We start from the raw sequence: 18,303 nt of genomic DNA, 5'->3' as shown, positions 1-18,303 counted from the left end.
GCAGCTGCCGTTGTCTCCCAGGCAAGTCAAGCAAGAAATTGTCCAAACTGGGTGAAGCCGATGAGCGCCGGCATCCAGGTGAGCAGGAGCATGCGCTGCAGAACGCGTCTGTCGTAGTCGAGCAGCGGCGGGGGTGGGTGGGCGGCAGAGGGGATGCGGGGCTCGTGGGCAGCAATGAGCTGTTCTCCGGCGGTGTATCCTGGTGCCTGCGGTTCATGGCCATCCCAAGCCGGGTCTGCTGCGGCTTCACCCCCTCCCCTCCTGCTATGGCTTCTTAATCAGCGGCGGAAGGCATGGAGGAGGAGGTGTGGCAAATTCCCCCCTCTCGCACCTGAATGAGAGCGAACGCCCGACGCCAGAGCACGACACCGCAGAGGAAAAGCCGCAGCAGGAGCACAATCAGGCGCGCGTCCTCGGCTGGGAAAATTCAAGTTTGACGAGTTCGACTGCTTGTAGGAGTTTCTTGAGAGAGAGGGGAGAAGCTTTTGGAATTATCCAGCTTTGCCTGGGCTTTTTCTCTCTCTATCCTCTGCATGTGCACGCCTCTCGGAAGCAGAAGGAGACCCACAGAGCCAACCCACAGACATACACCTCCCTCTCCGGCAGGCCAGGTAGCTCGCTGATCAAGTCAATGCTCGATTTGCGAGTTAAAGTTTGCTCGTCTTGCAAAACACTCGCAAACCGAGGTTTGACTGTATATATATGTAATTTATTTCTTTTTTTTATCCTTTTCTCAAAGAGCTCATGGGTTACAATTTGCCATAGTTATAGTGTAAGTTTTTCAATACAATTTTTATCCTTACTTGATACATACTAGTAGGTATCTAATACCAATATGTATAATATGCAGTTTACAGGATAAATTTGACTTAGGGCTCCTTTTATCAAGCCACGCTAGAGGGGTTAACATGCGCGACGTTTCATCACGCGCTAATCCCCGTGCTGGCCCAAAACTACCGCCTGCTCAAGAGGAGGTGATAGCGGCTAGCGCGGCTGGCGGTTTAACGCACGCTATTACGTGCGTTAAACTGCTAGCATGGCTTGATAAAAGGAGCCCTTAGTTTACAGTGCAAGATTTATCAATATAAGTTTTTATCCTAATGTGACACATAGTGATATACATTAATATTTCTTTGTAATCTATTGGCTGTAGGCAGGAGAGAGAGAAAGAGATCCAGATACCATTCCATATTGTTTACCCGCAAACATCAACTGGGAATCATTGCGGCTTACATAAGATTAATAAGATTAGCAACATAGACGTTATGAATCATAGCAAGAATATAACGAAAACAGATGTGTTTTTAGCATCTTCCTAAATTGAAGACAGGAGGAGGTCTGACGTAAGCAGGTCGGGAGGCAGTTCCAAATTTTGTGGCCTTGAAACTCGAAGGTGGATTTGAAGAGTGATATCCTCTGATGCATCTCTATCTATCTGTTTATGTTTATTGAATTCTTTTTTTTTTCCATATCTTTATTCATTTTCAAAACCAACATCAAATGCAACATATTATCAAACGATGTACAAAATAAACAGCACTTAAATCCATCAAATGATATAATAAATAAATATCCTTTCCCCCCCCCACTCTTTCATACAGTATAAAGACAATTAAGAGTAGTACAAATGATCAAGACAAACAAAATTGCAATCAAATAATAAATTAAAGGCATATCCCCCTCCCACCCACCTATCCTGGATGTATAAACAAAGGGCTAAAACTAATAATCAATCTTTACACAATTTTGTCAATGGGTCCCAAACCTCCTTGAATTTCTTATAATGTCCCAATTGTATTGTACTCATAACGTTCAAACTTATAAGTTTAGCACAAGGATTCCCACCAAAATCTATAGTGTAACCTGTTCCAATTTTTCAAAATAAGCTGTATGGCAACTCCCGTCATGATGAGAAGTAGTCTATTATTATATGGAGTTATGTTTATTGAATTCTTGCTATACTACTTAACCCTTTCAGGACCATAAGGATCGTAGGCCAATTTTTGTGGTTTTGACAACATTTTTATGGTAAAAAGGGCTTGCAGATGCCAAAAAATTGATTTTTTTTGTGAAATATCATTATTTTTATTTAAAAAATCAAACTTCTGGCTTACGGACAGTGTGGCAAGTGAATCTTCTCGTCAATCTGGCAACGACGCTAATGAATGAATGTCGGAACCAGTTTGTTTACATAAAGGCAGTATCATATGGAATCCGTACATATCAAATTTAGAACTGTAGACTATCCCAATCAAAATTTATAGGATTTTAAAGTTATGGGACAAATATGTCCCTTGGTCCTGAAAGGGTTAAACTGATGCACAGAATCAGAAGACAGAAAAGAATGCCAGATTTAAACTGGATAGATAAACACACTCATTAAAGACCATCATAGTGAAAACATAGGGCTCCTTTTACAAAGCTGCGTTAGCGGTTTAACGCGCGTAATAGCGTGCGCTAATTTGCCGGCTGCGCTAGCCGCTACTGCCTCCTCTTGAGCAGGCGGTAGCTTTTCGGCTAGCGCGGGGGTTAGCATGCGTTACAAATGCGCGTGCGATAAAGGAGCCCATAGTGAAAATACATAGGAGATCATAACACCCAGAATGTATTCGTTGTTCCGTTAACTAACTCGGGCATTCCACGTCCACACGCTGCTCACCAAAAGCAAGGCAAAAGTAGTACGATCGGGTGCTGAAAAGTTCTCAGCCCAACCAAGAAGAGAATGCCACGGATATGGTTTAACCAATAATCTGAAACAATGTCAAACACAGAATTTTGTTTTTGCAAATTGGCACTTAATGAATCCCAAAGATTCGGTTGCCTGTGTTTTTACATCATCTGAGAAGGCAATCAGAGAGTCTTTCAGACATTGGTGAAGAAGAGACCCTAATAAAATATGGTCACCAATAACAAATGTTTCTTCTCAGGCCTGAATTTGGGATACATTTCAACTGGTTTATACATTGGTACAATATCTAACTCTAATGTTTTGCATATGGTTATATTAGTTATAGTTAGTTATATCTTGGTCTCCATAGGAACTGTTTTTATATGGCTTCATATTTATATTAGATTAGTTTACATCAGTGGTCTCAAACTCGCAGCCCGCCAGGTACTATTTTGAAGCCCTCGGTATGTTTATCATGATCACAAAAGTAAAATAAAAGTTTCTTGATCATATCTCTTTAGCTATAAATGACAATATTATTATTAAAACTTAGCCAAAAGGAAAGATTTATAAACTATAAAGAGTTTTACCTCATGCAAAATTGTCATTTCTTTAATAAGACATTAACTATTTTTTTCTGCGGCCCTCCAAGTACTGACAAATCCAAAATGTGGCCCTGCAAAGGGTTTGAATTTGAGACCACTGATTTACATGGATGCTCGTTTATCCTTTATGCATATGTATTATCTATACTGTAAAATTTCCTGTTATATTTATTTAATTAATGTTATATGTCATATCTTAAAATTCCAATAAAAAATTTTAAAAATGAAGAGAACCTAAATTATGTAGTGGATGAACAGTACAATAAGGGGCTCATAATAATTTAAAACATTTGTCTAAAACCCCGCCTAAATCGGTACTTGGACGATTAAATTGCAGGTCGTCCAAGTACCGATAATTGAACATGGTTTGTATCTAAAACCAGCTTGGGCTTTTTCCATGCCTCTGTGTGCACAGAATGAAAAGGGGCATTTTTGGAGGAATGGGTAAGGCGGAAGGTGGGCGGGATGTAGGCTAACCTAGACTTAGTCATCCAGCAGCCATAATCAAAATCTTTGACAGGTTGCCTAGACGGAACTTATACATTTTGACTTAGACCAAGTCAAACAGGCAAAAGTTCCGGATCAGGCCACTGAGATGATCGCGGCTGCCATGATCAGTCTCCCCTCCCCCCCACCCGTATAATGATCATGGCAGGAGGGATGCTGCTGTGACCCCCTAAAAAATGCACAATCTCTTCTGCCAAGATCCCCTGAACCCTCCCACAATGATCGATGGCAGGAGAGATGCCCAATCTCTTCTGCGATACCCCCCCCCGCCCAGTCAATGTTCCCTGGTAGGAGGGATGCCCAGTCCCTCCTGCCGACACCCCCCACCCCGACAATGTTCCCCAGCAGGAGGGATGCCCAATCCCTCCTGATGACATCCCCCATCCCCCCAAAAGCTCACCCCATCTCCCTTGAAAGTGCCCCTGAAAGTGTGCCATCCCCCCGGAATCCCCTCTGAATGTGCACCACCACTCACCCCAGCCCTCCCCACCCCCTGAAAGTTCACCTGTAGGAGGGGCCTTAGGCACCTTGGCCAACCGGAATGTTAAGCTCATCTCCCAGTGCATTCTGGAATGCACTGGGAGTGGCCTAAGATTCCGATTGGGCCAGGCCCATAAGGACCTTCCTATGGGAGGGGCCTTAGGCTCCTGGGCCAATCAGGGCATTAGGCCCCTCCCTGGTGCATCCCACATTGCACCAGGAAGGAGCAGGCCTGTTATTCAGATGAAGGCAGGCCGGACAGCCGGAGAAAGTATCTGTCCAGCCGGCAGGCTACTAAAGGTAGGGGGGTTTGGATGGGCTAGGGAGGGTTTCATCCAGCTGGGATAGGCAGGAGGCCTACCTGGGCTAGACAGCAGGCCTACTTTTGCAGGGGGGTAGGGGTCCCTCCTGGCCATGGTCATTATGAGGTAGTGGTGGGGTGTCCAGCAGGAAGGACTAGGTATCCTTCGTGCTGGAGGATGTTTCAGCGGGGTAGAGGCAGGAGGAATTGGGCACTCCTCCTGCTGCAGACATTTGGGGGGGGGGGCTGGCTTTGAGGGTCCCGGCAGGAGGATCTTGGGCATCCCTCCTGCTGGTAGTCTTCATGGTGTGTGTGGGGGGGGGGGGAAATGGGTCCCTGCTGCGGCCCCTAAACTGATCACGGCAGGGAGGTTCCCTTGCCAATCAGTTCAGCAGCCATGTTTACTTGAAGGTGCATTTTGCTGACCTACATTTCTGGCACCTTCCACTGGCCTAGGGTCGGCTAGGGCCACCTAAGCTCCCTTAAGGCCACTTCCGGGCGAAACAATGCCCAAGCCTAGCCTTAGGCGAGGTTAGGCGGCCCTACGTACCTCACTAGGTTCCCAGAGACGCCTACAATGTAAGTGGTCTGCTTCAGGAGTTCTTTTTCCAATTGGCTTTTAGGCAGCAGTAGGCCACCTAAAATCAGGATGCTGTTTATAGAATTTGCTCCTTAATGCTGTGTATGTCTGTTGTTATCCGCCTAGAACTTTGGACAGTGCGGAATAGAAATGTAGAAAATAAATAAATAAAAGTTTCTGTAAAAAGAGAAAAAATGTCGTTATAAATGCCAATGTTCCACATAGAAACATGATGGTAGATAAAGGCCAAATGGCCTATCCAGTCTGCCCATCTGCAGTAACCATTGTCTCTTCCTCTCTCTAAGAGATCCCACGCTCTCTTGAATTCAGTCTCCATCTCCACCACCTCTTCTGTGAGACTGTTCCATGCATCTGCCAACCTCTCTGTAAAATAGTATTTCCTTAGATTACTCCTGAGCCTATCACCTCTTTAACTTCATCCTATGCCCTCTCATTCCAGAGCTTCCTTTCAAATGAAAGAGACTCGAGTGTGCGCATTTATGCACAAATAAAACATTGAACAGCATGTGCAAAATCAACTATATATCAGCATATATGGTATGAAAATATGACAAATCAGAGAACATGATAATATATTTAAAACAGAGCAAACCAGCTTAGTGATAGAACATTTGATCACTAGCCTAGTGGTTAGTGCAGTGGCTTGTGAACCTGGTGAACTGGTCTCAGTTCCCACTGCTGCTCCTTGTGTCTCTGGGCAAGTCACCTAACCCTCCATTACTCCAGGTACAAAATAAGTACCTATATGTAGTATGTAAACCACCTTGATTGAAACCACAGAAAGGCAGTATAATGTCCCATCCCTTACCATGAGCAAATAAAACTTACTCCAGTGCACTTAGAACAATGCCATATGTCACAGTGGATTAATCACAGTTTATCTCGAACGCTCAGAGATATGAAACTCCGATGGGGAGTGACAGCCCAGCTCTCTCTCACGGAGTTCACCGTCCAGTCATGGCGTTTAAATCATATGATCAATCTCTGTGGCATGATAATGCCCACCTTTCTCTGATTTTTCTTACCATAGCATATACATAGAAAACCAATGAATTACAGTCAAAAGTACATAAATTAGTTCAATTTTTTCCCCATTCCTGGAGCCAACATGTCTGCCTCTTCTTATTTGCAAAGTTTAAACCCAATTGATGCAATAGATTTTGAGCTATAACAATTTGAATATATGTTCCACTTGAAATTTTACGCCGTTTTGTCCACCAACGTTCCACAAATGGAACATATACTTATTTCAAGAAGTATTGTAGATAATAGCTTGATCTTTTACTGGTGACATAAGGTGGATACAGATATGCCAGGGTTTAAATGTGAAACATAGATCTCTATTCCTTTTAGTAGTGGCATCTAAAAGGTTAAACATTTGGTACCTGCAAAACTAACCATACATTAGTAAAAGGGCCCCACTGTATACATATGAATTATTGTGTAAAGTTCTCTGATTTATTTATTTTTTTAAAACAATTATGTGGGTGGGTGTGGGGGGGGGGGGTCAAAGGGAGTCACGGCTGCCTATGTTAAACACTAGTTCTCTTCTAGCTGAGTTTGACAGTGTAAGTCACCCAGTGCACGGAAGTCCCTCACTTTCTCATAGCTGAGCTTTGGCAGCCTATACAGTACTTGCCTACTTCCGTGAACATTCAGCTCATCACCATGTTTGCTGCGGTCGAGGTCAGTCTCGTAGATGCCTTCTTAGTCCGTCTCTGGAAAGCCACAGAGCAAAGTGCAAGAGAACAAGGGCTGAAAAAAAACAACAACACAGAGAGAGACCTCCCCCCATCTCCCCTGCACAAGTAGCCATATACACACCAAGCTGCTGCAGACAGACACATCAGCCCATGCTGGTTCGCGCTCGTGAACATCCTGAGTATTGGGATCCTTGTTCTGATCACATGGCAACTGCTGCTATTTCAAGGATCAACTCTTGGACAGTGGCAGAACGCTCTCCCCCCCTCCCCCCCTTTCTTGTTCGTACCACTTACGGGCTGCCTGATGATTGCTCTGAGGAAACATTTACAAGCCCAGATTTCAGGGGTGGGCTCTTTTTTTTTTTTGATGGAGTGGCTTCGGGGGTCTCAGGGGAGGAAAGGCAGCTCTAATTGGTTTCTCAGTGAAAGCTAATCACCCATTCCCAGGAGAAACTCTGGTTTCAGCGCACACACTCTCTCTCTGTCCAGCACTGCTTTTAGACGTCTCTCTCATCCTGCTTCGGTTTTCAGGCCATTCAGCCTAAGAGTGAATCGAAGAAACCCCTCGCGCAGTGTCCTGTCAGGACTCGGGGAAACGCGTTCCACTCGCTCGCCGTTTCGCTGCCGCGGGCTACCCGGAGTCTGGTCGGGGGGCCACGATGAGCGAGCTGGAGGAGGACTTTGCCAAGATTTTGATGCTTAAGGAGGAAAGGATCAAAGAGCTGGAGGACCGGCTGTCCGAGAGGGAGGAGGAAATCCAGGAGCTGAGGCGAAAGCTGCACAAGTATCAGTCGGTGCTGCCCGTGCCCAGCACCGCCCAGATCGGACCCAGGACCACCCGAGCCCAGGGCATCTCGGCCGAACCGCAGAGCTACCGGTCTTACCACGACCTGACCAGGCAGCCGTTTAGAAAATTCACCAAATCGGAAAGGTAGGACTTTTTTTTTTCACGGAGGGGTACACGTCAACTTAAAAAAAAAAAAAAAAAAAAGGCATGAAAATAACTCGAACTCTCTCACTTTTCGCCTGGTTGGATCAGGAGGTCGAAAGAAAGTGGTAATCTCGATTCAGAAAAGGGGAGGGGAAAAGAATCAGGAAGAGGGGGGGGGGGATAGTGCACTTCCCTGTCAGGAAGGATCATGTTTTCTAATATTACAGCTTTTTTTCTTTTTGACACTTGCAGGGTTACGATGATATTTTATAAATGATGTCTGGCAGGGGCCAGGGGGCGTTTGCAGGCTCTCTTTATCACGTGCGTTCTTAGACTGCTGTGGCTGAGAACTAGGCGAACGTTTCCCAAAGCGCTGGAACCTTAAAAGGGGGCGGGGCGAGGTGGGGGGAGAAAGTTTATCTTGCTTTGCCAATTACTTCCTGAGACTCGCCGTGATCTTGACTGCCTCGTCTCGTAGCGCATGTGCTGCGGCTTTAAGGGGCTTGAAACCGAGCCCCCCAGACCGGAGAAGAGCAGCATCGATCGGAGCCGTCATTAGAGCCCCTTTGGAAATCCAAGAGAGGAAGTTCCAGACCATTATTGGCTTTTAAGAAGCTGCGAGCGCAGAGCGGAATCTGCCTGTTGCAGGATATTTAATCTTCCATTAGGCCCAGATCTATAGGTTTCTCTCTTGCTTTTTTTTTTTTTTTTTTGTATAATTCGGTCAGTTTGATACTCGCTGAACGTTCTGAACCACAGTTCCGCTATGTTTAAATGTAAAGTGCTATTGCAAAAGTTTTTTAAAAAAAACCTTGTTCTTCAGAAACTATAAACAAGCCCCCCCCCTTTTTTTTGTGAATTGTGGTAAACTGTGTCTATCAAGGGCAAATCCTATAAGAAGCGCCCAAAAGTTAGGCGCCTAATTAGGCACCGTTCAGCGTGATTCAAGCACAGTTGGGTGCTGTGTACACTTCTCCCTCGTCATTCGCGGGGGATACGGGCAGAGCCGGACCGCGAATGCCGAAAAACTGTGATTATCCGGCTCTGACCCACCCCCACCTCCCTGCCGCCCTCCCGGCCTTACCTGGTGGTCTAGAGGGTTTTCAGGGCAGGAGCGATCTTCCTACGCTCCTGCCCCGTGCAGATTGCCATCAGGAAATGGCTGTAGGGAGTTCCCGACGTAGTCTCGAGAGACTACGGGAACTCCCAGCAGCCATTTCCTCATGGCGATCTGCACGGGGCAGGAGCGTAGGAAGATCGCTCCTGCCCCGAAAACCCTCTAGACCACCAGGTAAGGCCAGGAAGGCGGCAGGGTGGAAAAAAGACTGTTTTTTTAATTTCCCCCCTCCCCAGAAAAAAAATCACGATTATATGAAACCGCGAGTGCAGGAACCGCGAATGGGGAGGGGGAAGTGTAGTGAATCACGCTGAGCGGCACCTATTTTGGAGGCGCCCAGTAAATAGGCCGGCGCTAGGCACAGCTAAAAGTTAGGCGCCTAGCCGAGCGCATAAGCACGCTTAAGAGCAGTGATTCTGCAAGAAGGCGCCTAACACGTAGCCACGCCTATCACTCATAGCGCCTATTTTTTGAAGGCCGCCTAAATTTCTAGAGGCGCCTTGTTACAGAATCGCGCTTTCTTGATAGGTGCCTATGTTTCAATCAGTGCTGATTAAAACGCTTAATTGAGCTTGTTATTAGCGCTAGATAGGCGCCTATCTAAGTGGGCACCTCCAAAATAGGTGCCTAACTTTAGGCGCTGGCTACAGAATTTGGGCCTCAGTTCCCTTGGGGGATAAGTTTTATAAGAATAAAGAGGAGAGTGGCCACGTCTCTTGGATGGACCTGCTCGCCTGGGTGACTTAGTTTGCAGATCACTTGTGTTGCTCTGTTCATGCTTGATGACAGGGTAACTTTTAGTGCCAGCCGCAGACCGTGCAACAGCCGAGACCCTGTTGTTTTAAGATCCAACCTCCCCCCCCCCCCACACCCAAACACAATTCTATAAGAAGAAAGAGCTGTAACGCCTGCAGCCATTCAGAAAATAGCCGGAATGCGGGCTGCGTGTTTAAATAGTACACACAGTTGTTACAAAGGCTAACTCACTGGCAAAGCGTGCATGGTTTGTGTAACGTTTTAATTCAGTTGCATTCCGTCTGAAATAGCCGCTTCGTCCTTTGTGAGAGTAACACAGAGAAAATGCCCTTGACGTGAATCTAGATGGGGGGAGTGTCTGCCCCTTTAAGGAAGGACAAGGCTTTGGACGGTTCCTCTTTAGGCTGCCAAGTGAAATCACGTTGCTGCTCTATGGTCACATGACTTGTTGCATACCTATTTAAATCGGGGTTTGCTATAGAACTTTAAGGGTTTGGAATGAGCACGTGGAAGTGCAAGGTCACTCAGTTATGAGTTATAAAGCAAAACTGTTTTTACTGTGCAAAGGTGTTGGTTGAATTCATACTTGCTAGACAAGCCAAAGGAAAATGCACCTTAACTAGTCTAAGAAAGCTGTAAGAGAAATAAATTAGGCATGGGCTGGATTATTTATTAGATTAATGAGATTGCATTTTTTTTCCTTGCTTTTTGAAAACATAGCCTCCTTATCATTCCTTCTTTATAAATCAAAGGCTCAATTTTTTTTTTCCATTCAATTATAGTATATGACTTTGAGCTTTATGATGGAAACCATAGAGTTTATTTTTTGCATGCCATCTTGTTACAGTTTTAAACAGTTTTGACAGATAAAATATATGTGATGGGGGATGCGCTGAACGATTTAAAGGAACAACACAGACAAAGTGGGTGTGCGTCAAGAGAATCCAGCCTTGCCCTTGGGAGTTTTTCCCCCCCCCCTTAGATTTCCTTGTAGTGCCTCATATAATGTAAACTATCGTGTTCTTTGATCTTGCTCAGCTAGAGAGAATTCAGATAAAGAAGTTAGTTAAAGACGGGAGAGGGAATTAAATTGGTGTATTTTGTCTTGTTTTCATTTTAACTTCTCTTTCTCTGAAAGATGTTGTCAATATATTATTTTTTTGATCGTTGTGATCAATGCTGTTATTTCAATTAAAAAAAAGAAAAAGAAACACAATGGGATAAGGGAATCTAGCCCGGAACGTTCCCGAGGAGTGTTGTACAAGAGTTCTCAGTTAATAAACAAAGAGGTGCAAGATGGGGGTGGTTTCTCCTTTAAATGCACGCTTGTTTTGATTAGACTAGCTCAGAGCAAAGAATTCTTGGGTCTGATGGGTTTACTGGAACTGTACAAGACAGTTTTATTGAATAAGTGGGAAGGCCACAATAATATTGCCGATACCGTTTGTGCCACCGACTGCTGTTAAAGCTGCAGGGCTTGTTCCTGTAAGAATCATGCTGACTTTGAAAGTGTATGTTGAAGAGGTGTGAAAATAAAGGTAATCAAGCCAATAAAAATCGTTTATCATATCTTTTTAACTGGACTAACTTAATGTATTTCTCAACTAGTTTCCAGGAGTTGCCGCCTTTTTGTCTCTGCCTAAATATGAGCGTATAACTTTCTGGTTAGAAATGTAATGTTAGTCCAATAAAATAAAAGTGCTACTACCGTATATAATTTTATTTTATTTTAAGCCTTTATTTCCACACATTCAAGTGGTCTAAGATAGTAATCACAAGGCTTTATCCAATATTTAGTTTATAGTGGGCCAGAGCTATAGAAACATGCAAGTGATCAAATCATTTGTATTTCAGACCCTTTCATAACTATAGCTAAATAGTTTACACATGCTTCTATCTGCCCTTATTTAGACTTTAGGAATCTGCCCTTATTTAGACAAGGAGACATATATCATGCACTGTCTACTATTCCTAATACTTATTTGTGTATGACCCTTTGGATTCATTTTCAGATTGGATCTGTTTATGTAAAACAAGCTGTCAACATCAAAGTCAGTCAAAGATGTGAAGCAACTTATCTTCGTATAGTTCAAGTATAAACGTCACGACTTTATGCGTTACAAAATTTTGTGTTGTGGAAAATCTTTTTTTCTATTTAATCCCTACATACGAATTCCAAAAGTTAATGCAGAATAGACATACACACACACGTAAGCAAGCACAACACACTCTCTCATGCCCATAAACAGAATGCAACATGAATCTATAATTGAGATTCTGATATTCGGTAAATCTGACAGATGGTCCATTAGGAAGAAACCTATAATCTAGAAGGGAAAGGGGACCCCTTCTCCAGGTTAAGAGAAATGCCCCCGACTCCCTTTACAACGGCTGTTTCTAAAATGGTTGCTAAATAATTAATGCTCGTTTGGAGGACAAATGGTTCTTTTCTATAATCTGGAGACATGAGGCAGATGACAGAAATAACTATTAGCAGTATGATGTCACTTTGATTACATGTCCCACATGGTGTGTTAGACCTTTTTTTCGCCCTTGGTTTAATGAGTAGTTCTGAACCACTCTGACAAGACTCCTTACAGAATTTTTGCGCTTTGCAGCAATACCTATAAATAATACTCTTTTAAAAAAAATATTGGTTATGATCGTACTAAGTGCACCATATAATCAAAATCAGCTTTATGAAACTAAACAGAACAGTATTATAGAATGCACAGGTTATAAAATAAGAGAAGTATCTTTCAAGTTCTGGGCTAATCATATATGAGGCAAAAGGCTAGCTCCAAATATAGGCCTCCTTTTATCAAGCTGCGTTAGGGTTGTTTGTTTGGGTTTTTTTAAAATCGTGGGTCGCTGCGGTAAAAGCTCTGATGCTCATAGAATTCTATTGAGCGTCAGAACTTTTACCGCAGCAATCCACAATACCCCCCCCCCAATGCAGCTTGATAAAAGGGGGCCATAGAGAGACTTCCTGTATTGCATTCCAAAATTATAATAATCTACGCAGAAACTCCTCCTGTACATCACTAAGTACATCACTGAATATATCACTAAAAAAATACATTTTGCAATGAGCGCAAAAAACTTTACCATATCAGCACGTATCTGAGCTGCTTATATTTGAGGACCAGCCAATGTGATCATGTTTCAAGCCAGTAACAGCTCGGTGTCGGGGTTTCAACAAGCACTCATTCCATTTATGCCTCTAGGCTGTCTTATGCTTGTTTTGAAGTGATGTGCAGTATTCAGTGATGCATTTAGTGATGCACAGGAGGCGTTTCTAATTTTGGAAAGCAATAGTGGGAGTATATAATTACCCCAGAACTCGAAAGATATTTATCTCCATTGATTAAAGAACATTTTTAAAAAATAATGTGTAAATATTTCTGATATTTATAGGAAGTGCTTTTTGAAGAATCTTGTTTACAGTATCACTTTCTTTTGGATGTTTGGTGCAGATTATAATGGAGGCGTGATTTGTGTAGATATGTATGATACTGTATATAAACATTGCATATAAATCTTAAATTATTTACTTGTATTTACAGGTAAATATTTTAAGATGTCAACTACACTTTGAATTAGAAATGTACTTAATGTTGACAAATATGTTTTCTTCATGTTTCCCCTGATAATCCAATATAATTTTGTTCTGTAATAAAGAACATACAGTATGTGAAGTTATGTCTGTGCACATCATTTAGAATATTTCAATGACTGCAGCTGGTTTTCTAATATTAGTTGGTGTAGTAATTCACTTCATTCTAGACTTGTTATGGAAGGGAAGAGGGTACTGGAATAGCGCTGAAGGACCTAATGATTTTTTGTCTATCCACTGAACATTGATCATTGATGTTTTGACTTCATTGGTTTTATTGTTATTGCATCTTTGTACTTTTGCACTTTATTCATCTTGGGACTTACTTGCACATGACTTTTTTGGATGATTGCACATGAATTTTGGATTTTTGTATGATCTTGTCGTTGTTGGATGATTGAGGACTCCACTCGCCCTGGCTTGACTGCCGAGGCGGGCTTCATCGAAGGTTGGACTTTTGTGAGATTGATTGATATATTACTTTTTCATGTATATATTGGATTCCTCTGTCTTTTCCATGATTTGACTTTCATTGATCTGATTTTGTTGTACACTGATTTCTGTTTGTTTGTATTGTTATGTGTATGTTTGTGTTCTTGGTTGATTTGTATTTTAATGATTGATGGTGTTATTAATAAAAATGATATTTATTGGATGATTTTCAACTGTCTAATATATGATAGGAGCAATATTAATTGTCAGGCATTTACCCTGCAAGATAAGTATTTTTTGGATTAATATTGGCTGACTTAACTTTTGGATTTATTTATATTGTGTTTAAATTAGTGGATTCTTTGGTAGTAGGTATAACAGATATACAGATGTTTCCACAGCTGCACCTAAATCTTTCATTTTACAACATTGTACTGACTAATCAAATACAGTCTTAGATAAGAATAATGTAGCTGATGGTAGATAACGGAAAACACATTTTTAAATCTCTTGTACTGATCTGAATGACTTTTTAACTAGTGGAAAAAAAAGCCAATCAGATCAGTGCAAGAGATTTAAAAATGTGTTTTCTAGTGAAGTTTTTTGCTTAGGTTCTGTTTTACTTTTTGAATAACTGTAGCTTTGGCAATAAACATTTCTAAACAAGGAGACATATATCATGCACTGTCTACTATTCCTAATACTTAAGAAGCAAATACATATTTTATAGAGAAAAGAACATTGCCTTAATGTTACTGTTACAACAATTTAACTGTATCACTTTCCTAAACTTGACTGTTCTCTAATTCATTTAAAACATGTCTAGATATGAATTATAAATAGCAGAAACTACAGAAGCAAATATAATATATATATCAATTTTTCCTCAAATAAGTAAGCTCTAAAAAGAAGTAGAATTCAAAGCAAGGCACATTTCTCTTTTAAAGTTTCTACTGAGTATTTTTGCATTTAAATCCTTGTATAATTCTCACAGTATCCATGTACATGCGAATAGATAACGTTCATCATTTAAAACATTTCACTTTGGAAAATGGCTATTTATTTTGGGCTTTTTCAGTACAAAATCGTCCATCTCACAGCTGTAATCAAACAGAAAATCCAGATGTTTTATTATTTGGACCCGTAATGAGTAGAACCTTTTATTTTGGACTTAGATGTTTTTTGAAAATGTCCCTCTAAGGGTCTCTTTTATCAAGCTGAATAGCACAGGCTGGTGTAAATGCTTTGCTGCATTTGCTGCTCGGCACTCGCAAGCTAGCTTGATAAAAGAGGCCTTTTATCATGGGTAACTGAAAAGGGGATGTTTCCATGGAAGAGCATGTAGGTGCTTTATGGACTATTCACATTTACACGTGTAACTGCAGCATTGAGGCATGATTATTTATACCAACCATGTCTACGGCATGAATGGTCACACTTAAAACTGGATGTGTAACTGGATAAATAGACTAATATTCTATAACAGATTTGGTGTGCAAAAGTACTGTTATAGAATAACCAGATGAGCACCCACGTTTTAGGTACTTAAGTTTAAGTGCCTTGACACCCATAAAGACCATGATCAGTGATCAGTGGTTACTTGTTCTTGCAATTATGAATGCTGTGTCATTCTCTGACTCTTAATGTTATATCAAACAGTGGTACCTGCCTTCAACTAAGACCTATTCAAGTGGGAGAGGGGCAGCCTTAATTGTCCCACAGACAAACCAGGGGAGGACTATCCCCTATATGGAAAAATATTGAGACAGTCTGAGGGGTGATCTGACAATTTTTAAAAACTCTTGGGTTAGGTTTCTTTAATTACATTGTTGATAGTAAACTTTGGGTATGATATTGCAATTTTAATTTATGTCAACAGGTCTAAGAGTTGGGCTCTAGATAGTTGGAGCTTGATTATTGTCTACTGAATTTATTAAAAAATTGCTAATATTATTTTTACCTCTCCAAGTAATGTGGACTAGAATTAATATTAGAGCATTATATCTTTGAGTATGATTTGTTATATTTTTGATCTATTAATTATTCTTTACAGTTATCTATTGTAATTTGAGAAATTCCAATAATAATAATAATAATTTTTTTGTATAGATCCCAAGAAAAGAGTGCCACCAGATGGCAGTGGGGTTTAAGGTATAAAATACTTTAGAAGATTCCGTAAAACACCCAGGGGGCAGTTACATGTCACACACTTTTTGTTTCTATCAAGGCTAGCCATTTTACAGTTTAGAGAACCAAGATCTCACTTGTTAAAAATTTACTTTCTTATCTAATCAACAGATTAGGCTCATTGCTCCTGAGTAGATTTGTTTATGTAGAAAAGAGGCTGTTCCTTGTGCTGGGACTAGCACGGAAGGAATACTTCTGAGATCATATGTAATTGAGCTCAATTTGCCAAATCAATATCCCTCTTAATGCCGGTCAGACTTCCTGTAAAAAAAAAATCTTTCATTCATTTCTACCTGTTACCATTATCACATGGATGCCCAGGGGAATGAAGAAGTGAAGTCATTTGTGCTGATGTCATGGCATGTGCTGCTTTAACAACTAGCAACATATTAATGCAAGACAAATGTGGTTTTGTATTCTAATTATGTAGAATTAAAATTTACTTCTAAAGTGATTTTATGATGAATTGTATTTGATAGTCAGCATTTTGGTAGTTAATAGCCCGTTCTACCCTGGTGATATTCTTGGCTGCTGTATAATCTGAATTTATTCACATCCGTAGAAGAATGGCAGAGAGTTAACTGTGCCCCATATTAAGGACTCTTTTCATCAAAGTGAAGTCAAAATGTTATCGTATGTTAGTTGCAAAAATTAATGCAAAGCCTGTGTGGTAACTATTGGACCTGTACCCAGAATCTTCCCATACTTACCACAGGGAAAAAACAAACCAACCATTTACCATACATTAAAGTAGCAATTTTGTAAGTGGCCATCTCCCCTTAAGCACCCTGATTCCCTTATAACATACAAGCGTAATCTGACAATGACACATCTTACATTTAAATGCCCCCCAGTTAGAGCAGCAAAAGATTTAGCTGGGTAAACATAACCTATGGCATTCTAGAGCAGGGCTGCCCAATTCCGGTCTTCGAGATCTACTGGCAGGCCAGGTTTTCAGCATATCCACAATGAATGAAACGGTGACTGAGTTCAAAGAAGTGTGGGATGAACACAGAGGATCTAGAATCAGAAAATAATATTAAATATTGAAATAAGGCTGGTACTGGGCAGACTTGCATGGTCTGTGTCTGTATATGGCCGTTTGGGGGAGGATGGGCTGGAGAGCGCTTCAATGGCTGGGAGGGTTTAGATGGGATGGAGTAGGTTTTAACAGAAATTTTGGCAGTTGGAACCCAAGCACAGTAATAATAATAATAACTTTATTTTTGTATACCGCAGTACCACAAGCAGTTCAGAGCGGTGTACAGAGGAAGAGACTGTACATATACAGCGATGTTACAGAAAGTATTGTCAAGTACATTGGTAACAAATTTCAAATTGTATTGGTGAGCCAAGAGAGGTTAGATAAAACCGGAAATATGTCAGAGGTACAGCAGGTAATTTCATTGGTATAGCAGGGTGGGGAGGGTTCAGAGAAATTTATCAAAGAGATAGGTTTTAATAGATTTCCTGAAGGATTGGTAAGAGGGAGCACTTGAAATGAGGGTGGTTAAACATTTATTCCATTTGCCAGTACCGGGTAGAGCTTTGGATTCTTGCCCAGAAATAGCTAAGAAGAAAAAATGTAAATTGAATCAGGTTGGGCAGACTGGATGGACCATTCGGGTCTTTATCTGCCGTCATCTACTATGTTACTATGAATATGCATGAGAGAGATTTGCCTGCACTGCCTTCTTGTATGCCAATCTCTCATATACATGTTCATTGTGGATATCCTGAAAACCTGGCCTGCCAGCAGATCTCGAGGACCGGAATTGGGCATCCAAGTTCTAGAGATTACAGTTGTAACTGGGAGGTTGTTTATGTCCCACCCAAGCTCCGCCCACATATATGACTCTCTTGCAGTTGCATGCTATAGCAATGCACCCTTACAAAACAGGGCTACTTTTTTGCATGTTGCGTACACAAAGGAATGCATTACCTTCATTACCTAGTTTTAGAGTTTTCCATTGCAGATACTGCAGATGCAGTTAGTACTGTCTATTGAAATGGTAATAAGTTATAGGGAAAGAGGACAGGGCTTGACATACTGGTTATGATGCTGCTTTCTGGGAAGTTGCAGAAGCCTAAGAGAACATACTAGGCTACTTGCTACAGTCATGGTTAATGAAGTCCATGCCCATTCCCTGCCCCTTTCTACACTATATGGGCAGTTCTATAAGTGGGCATCTCTATTTAAGTTAATCTATTTCTATAAGTGGGCCTCCACCGCTACCCATCCCGTATAACCTTCAAAACTTCATGCATCATTCACCGTATACTTTACGGAAACTCCTCGGCTCCTCTCATCCAGCTCTTCTCCAAGGCATGGTCTACTTCCTGCAGAACCCTCAACAGAATACTTCTAAATCTCCATTCCATAAAAAATCTACTATTTG

The 18,303-nt window shown here is 41.6% G+C and overlaps 1 protein-coding gene across 1 annotated transcript in view; it reads left to right on the top strand.

Moving 5' to 3' along the window:
* Positions 1-7,239: 7,239 nt before the first annotated feature.
* Positions 7,240-18,303, top strand: part of PRKG1 (protein kinase cGMP-dependent 1) — a 1,424,783-nt gene continuing 1,413,719 nt past the window's right edge. Inside the window, exon 1 of the mRNA XM_033943780.1 lies at positions 7,240-7,796. Coding sequence (XP_033799671.1) covers positions 7,525-7,796 — 272 coding nt within the window. The 5' untranslated portion in view covers positions 7,240-7,524. The remainder of the gene's footprint in view (positions 7,797-18,303) is intronic.

The sequence above is a fragment of the Geotrypetes seraphini genome, chromosome 4 (assembly GCF_902459505.1).
Source record: "Geotrypetes seraphini chromosome 4, aGeoSer1.1, whole genome shotgun sequence".
Classification (NCBI taxonomy): domain Eukaryota; kingdom Metazoa; phylum Chordata; class Amphibia; order Gymnophiona; family Dermophiidae; genus Geotrypetes; species Geotrypetes seraphini.
This window is presented reverse-complemented; position numbering and strand designations above follow the sequence as displayed.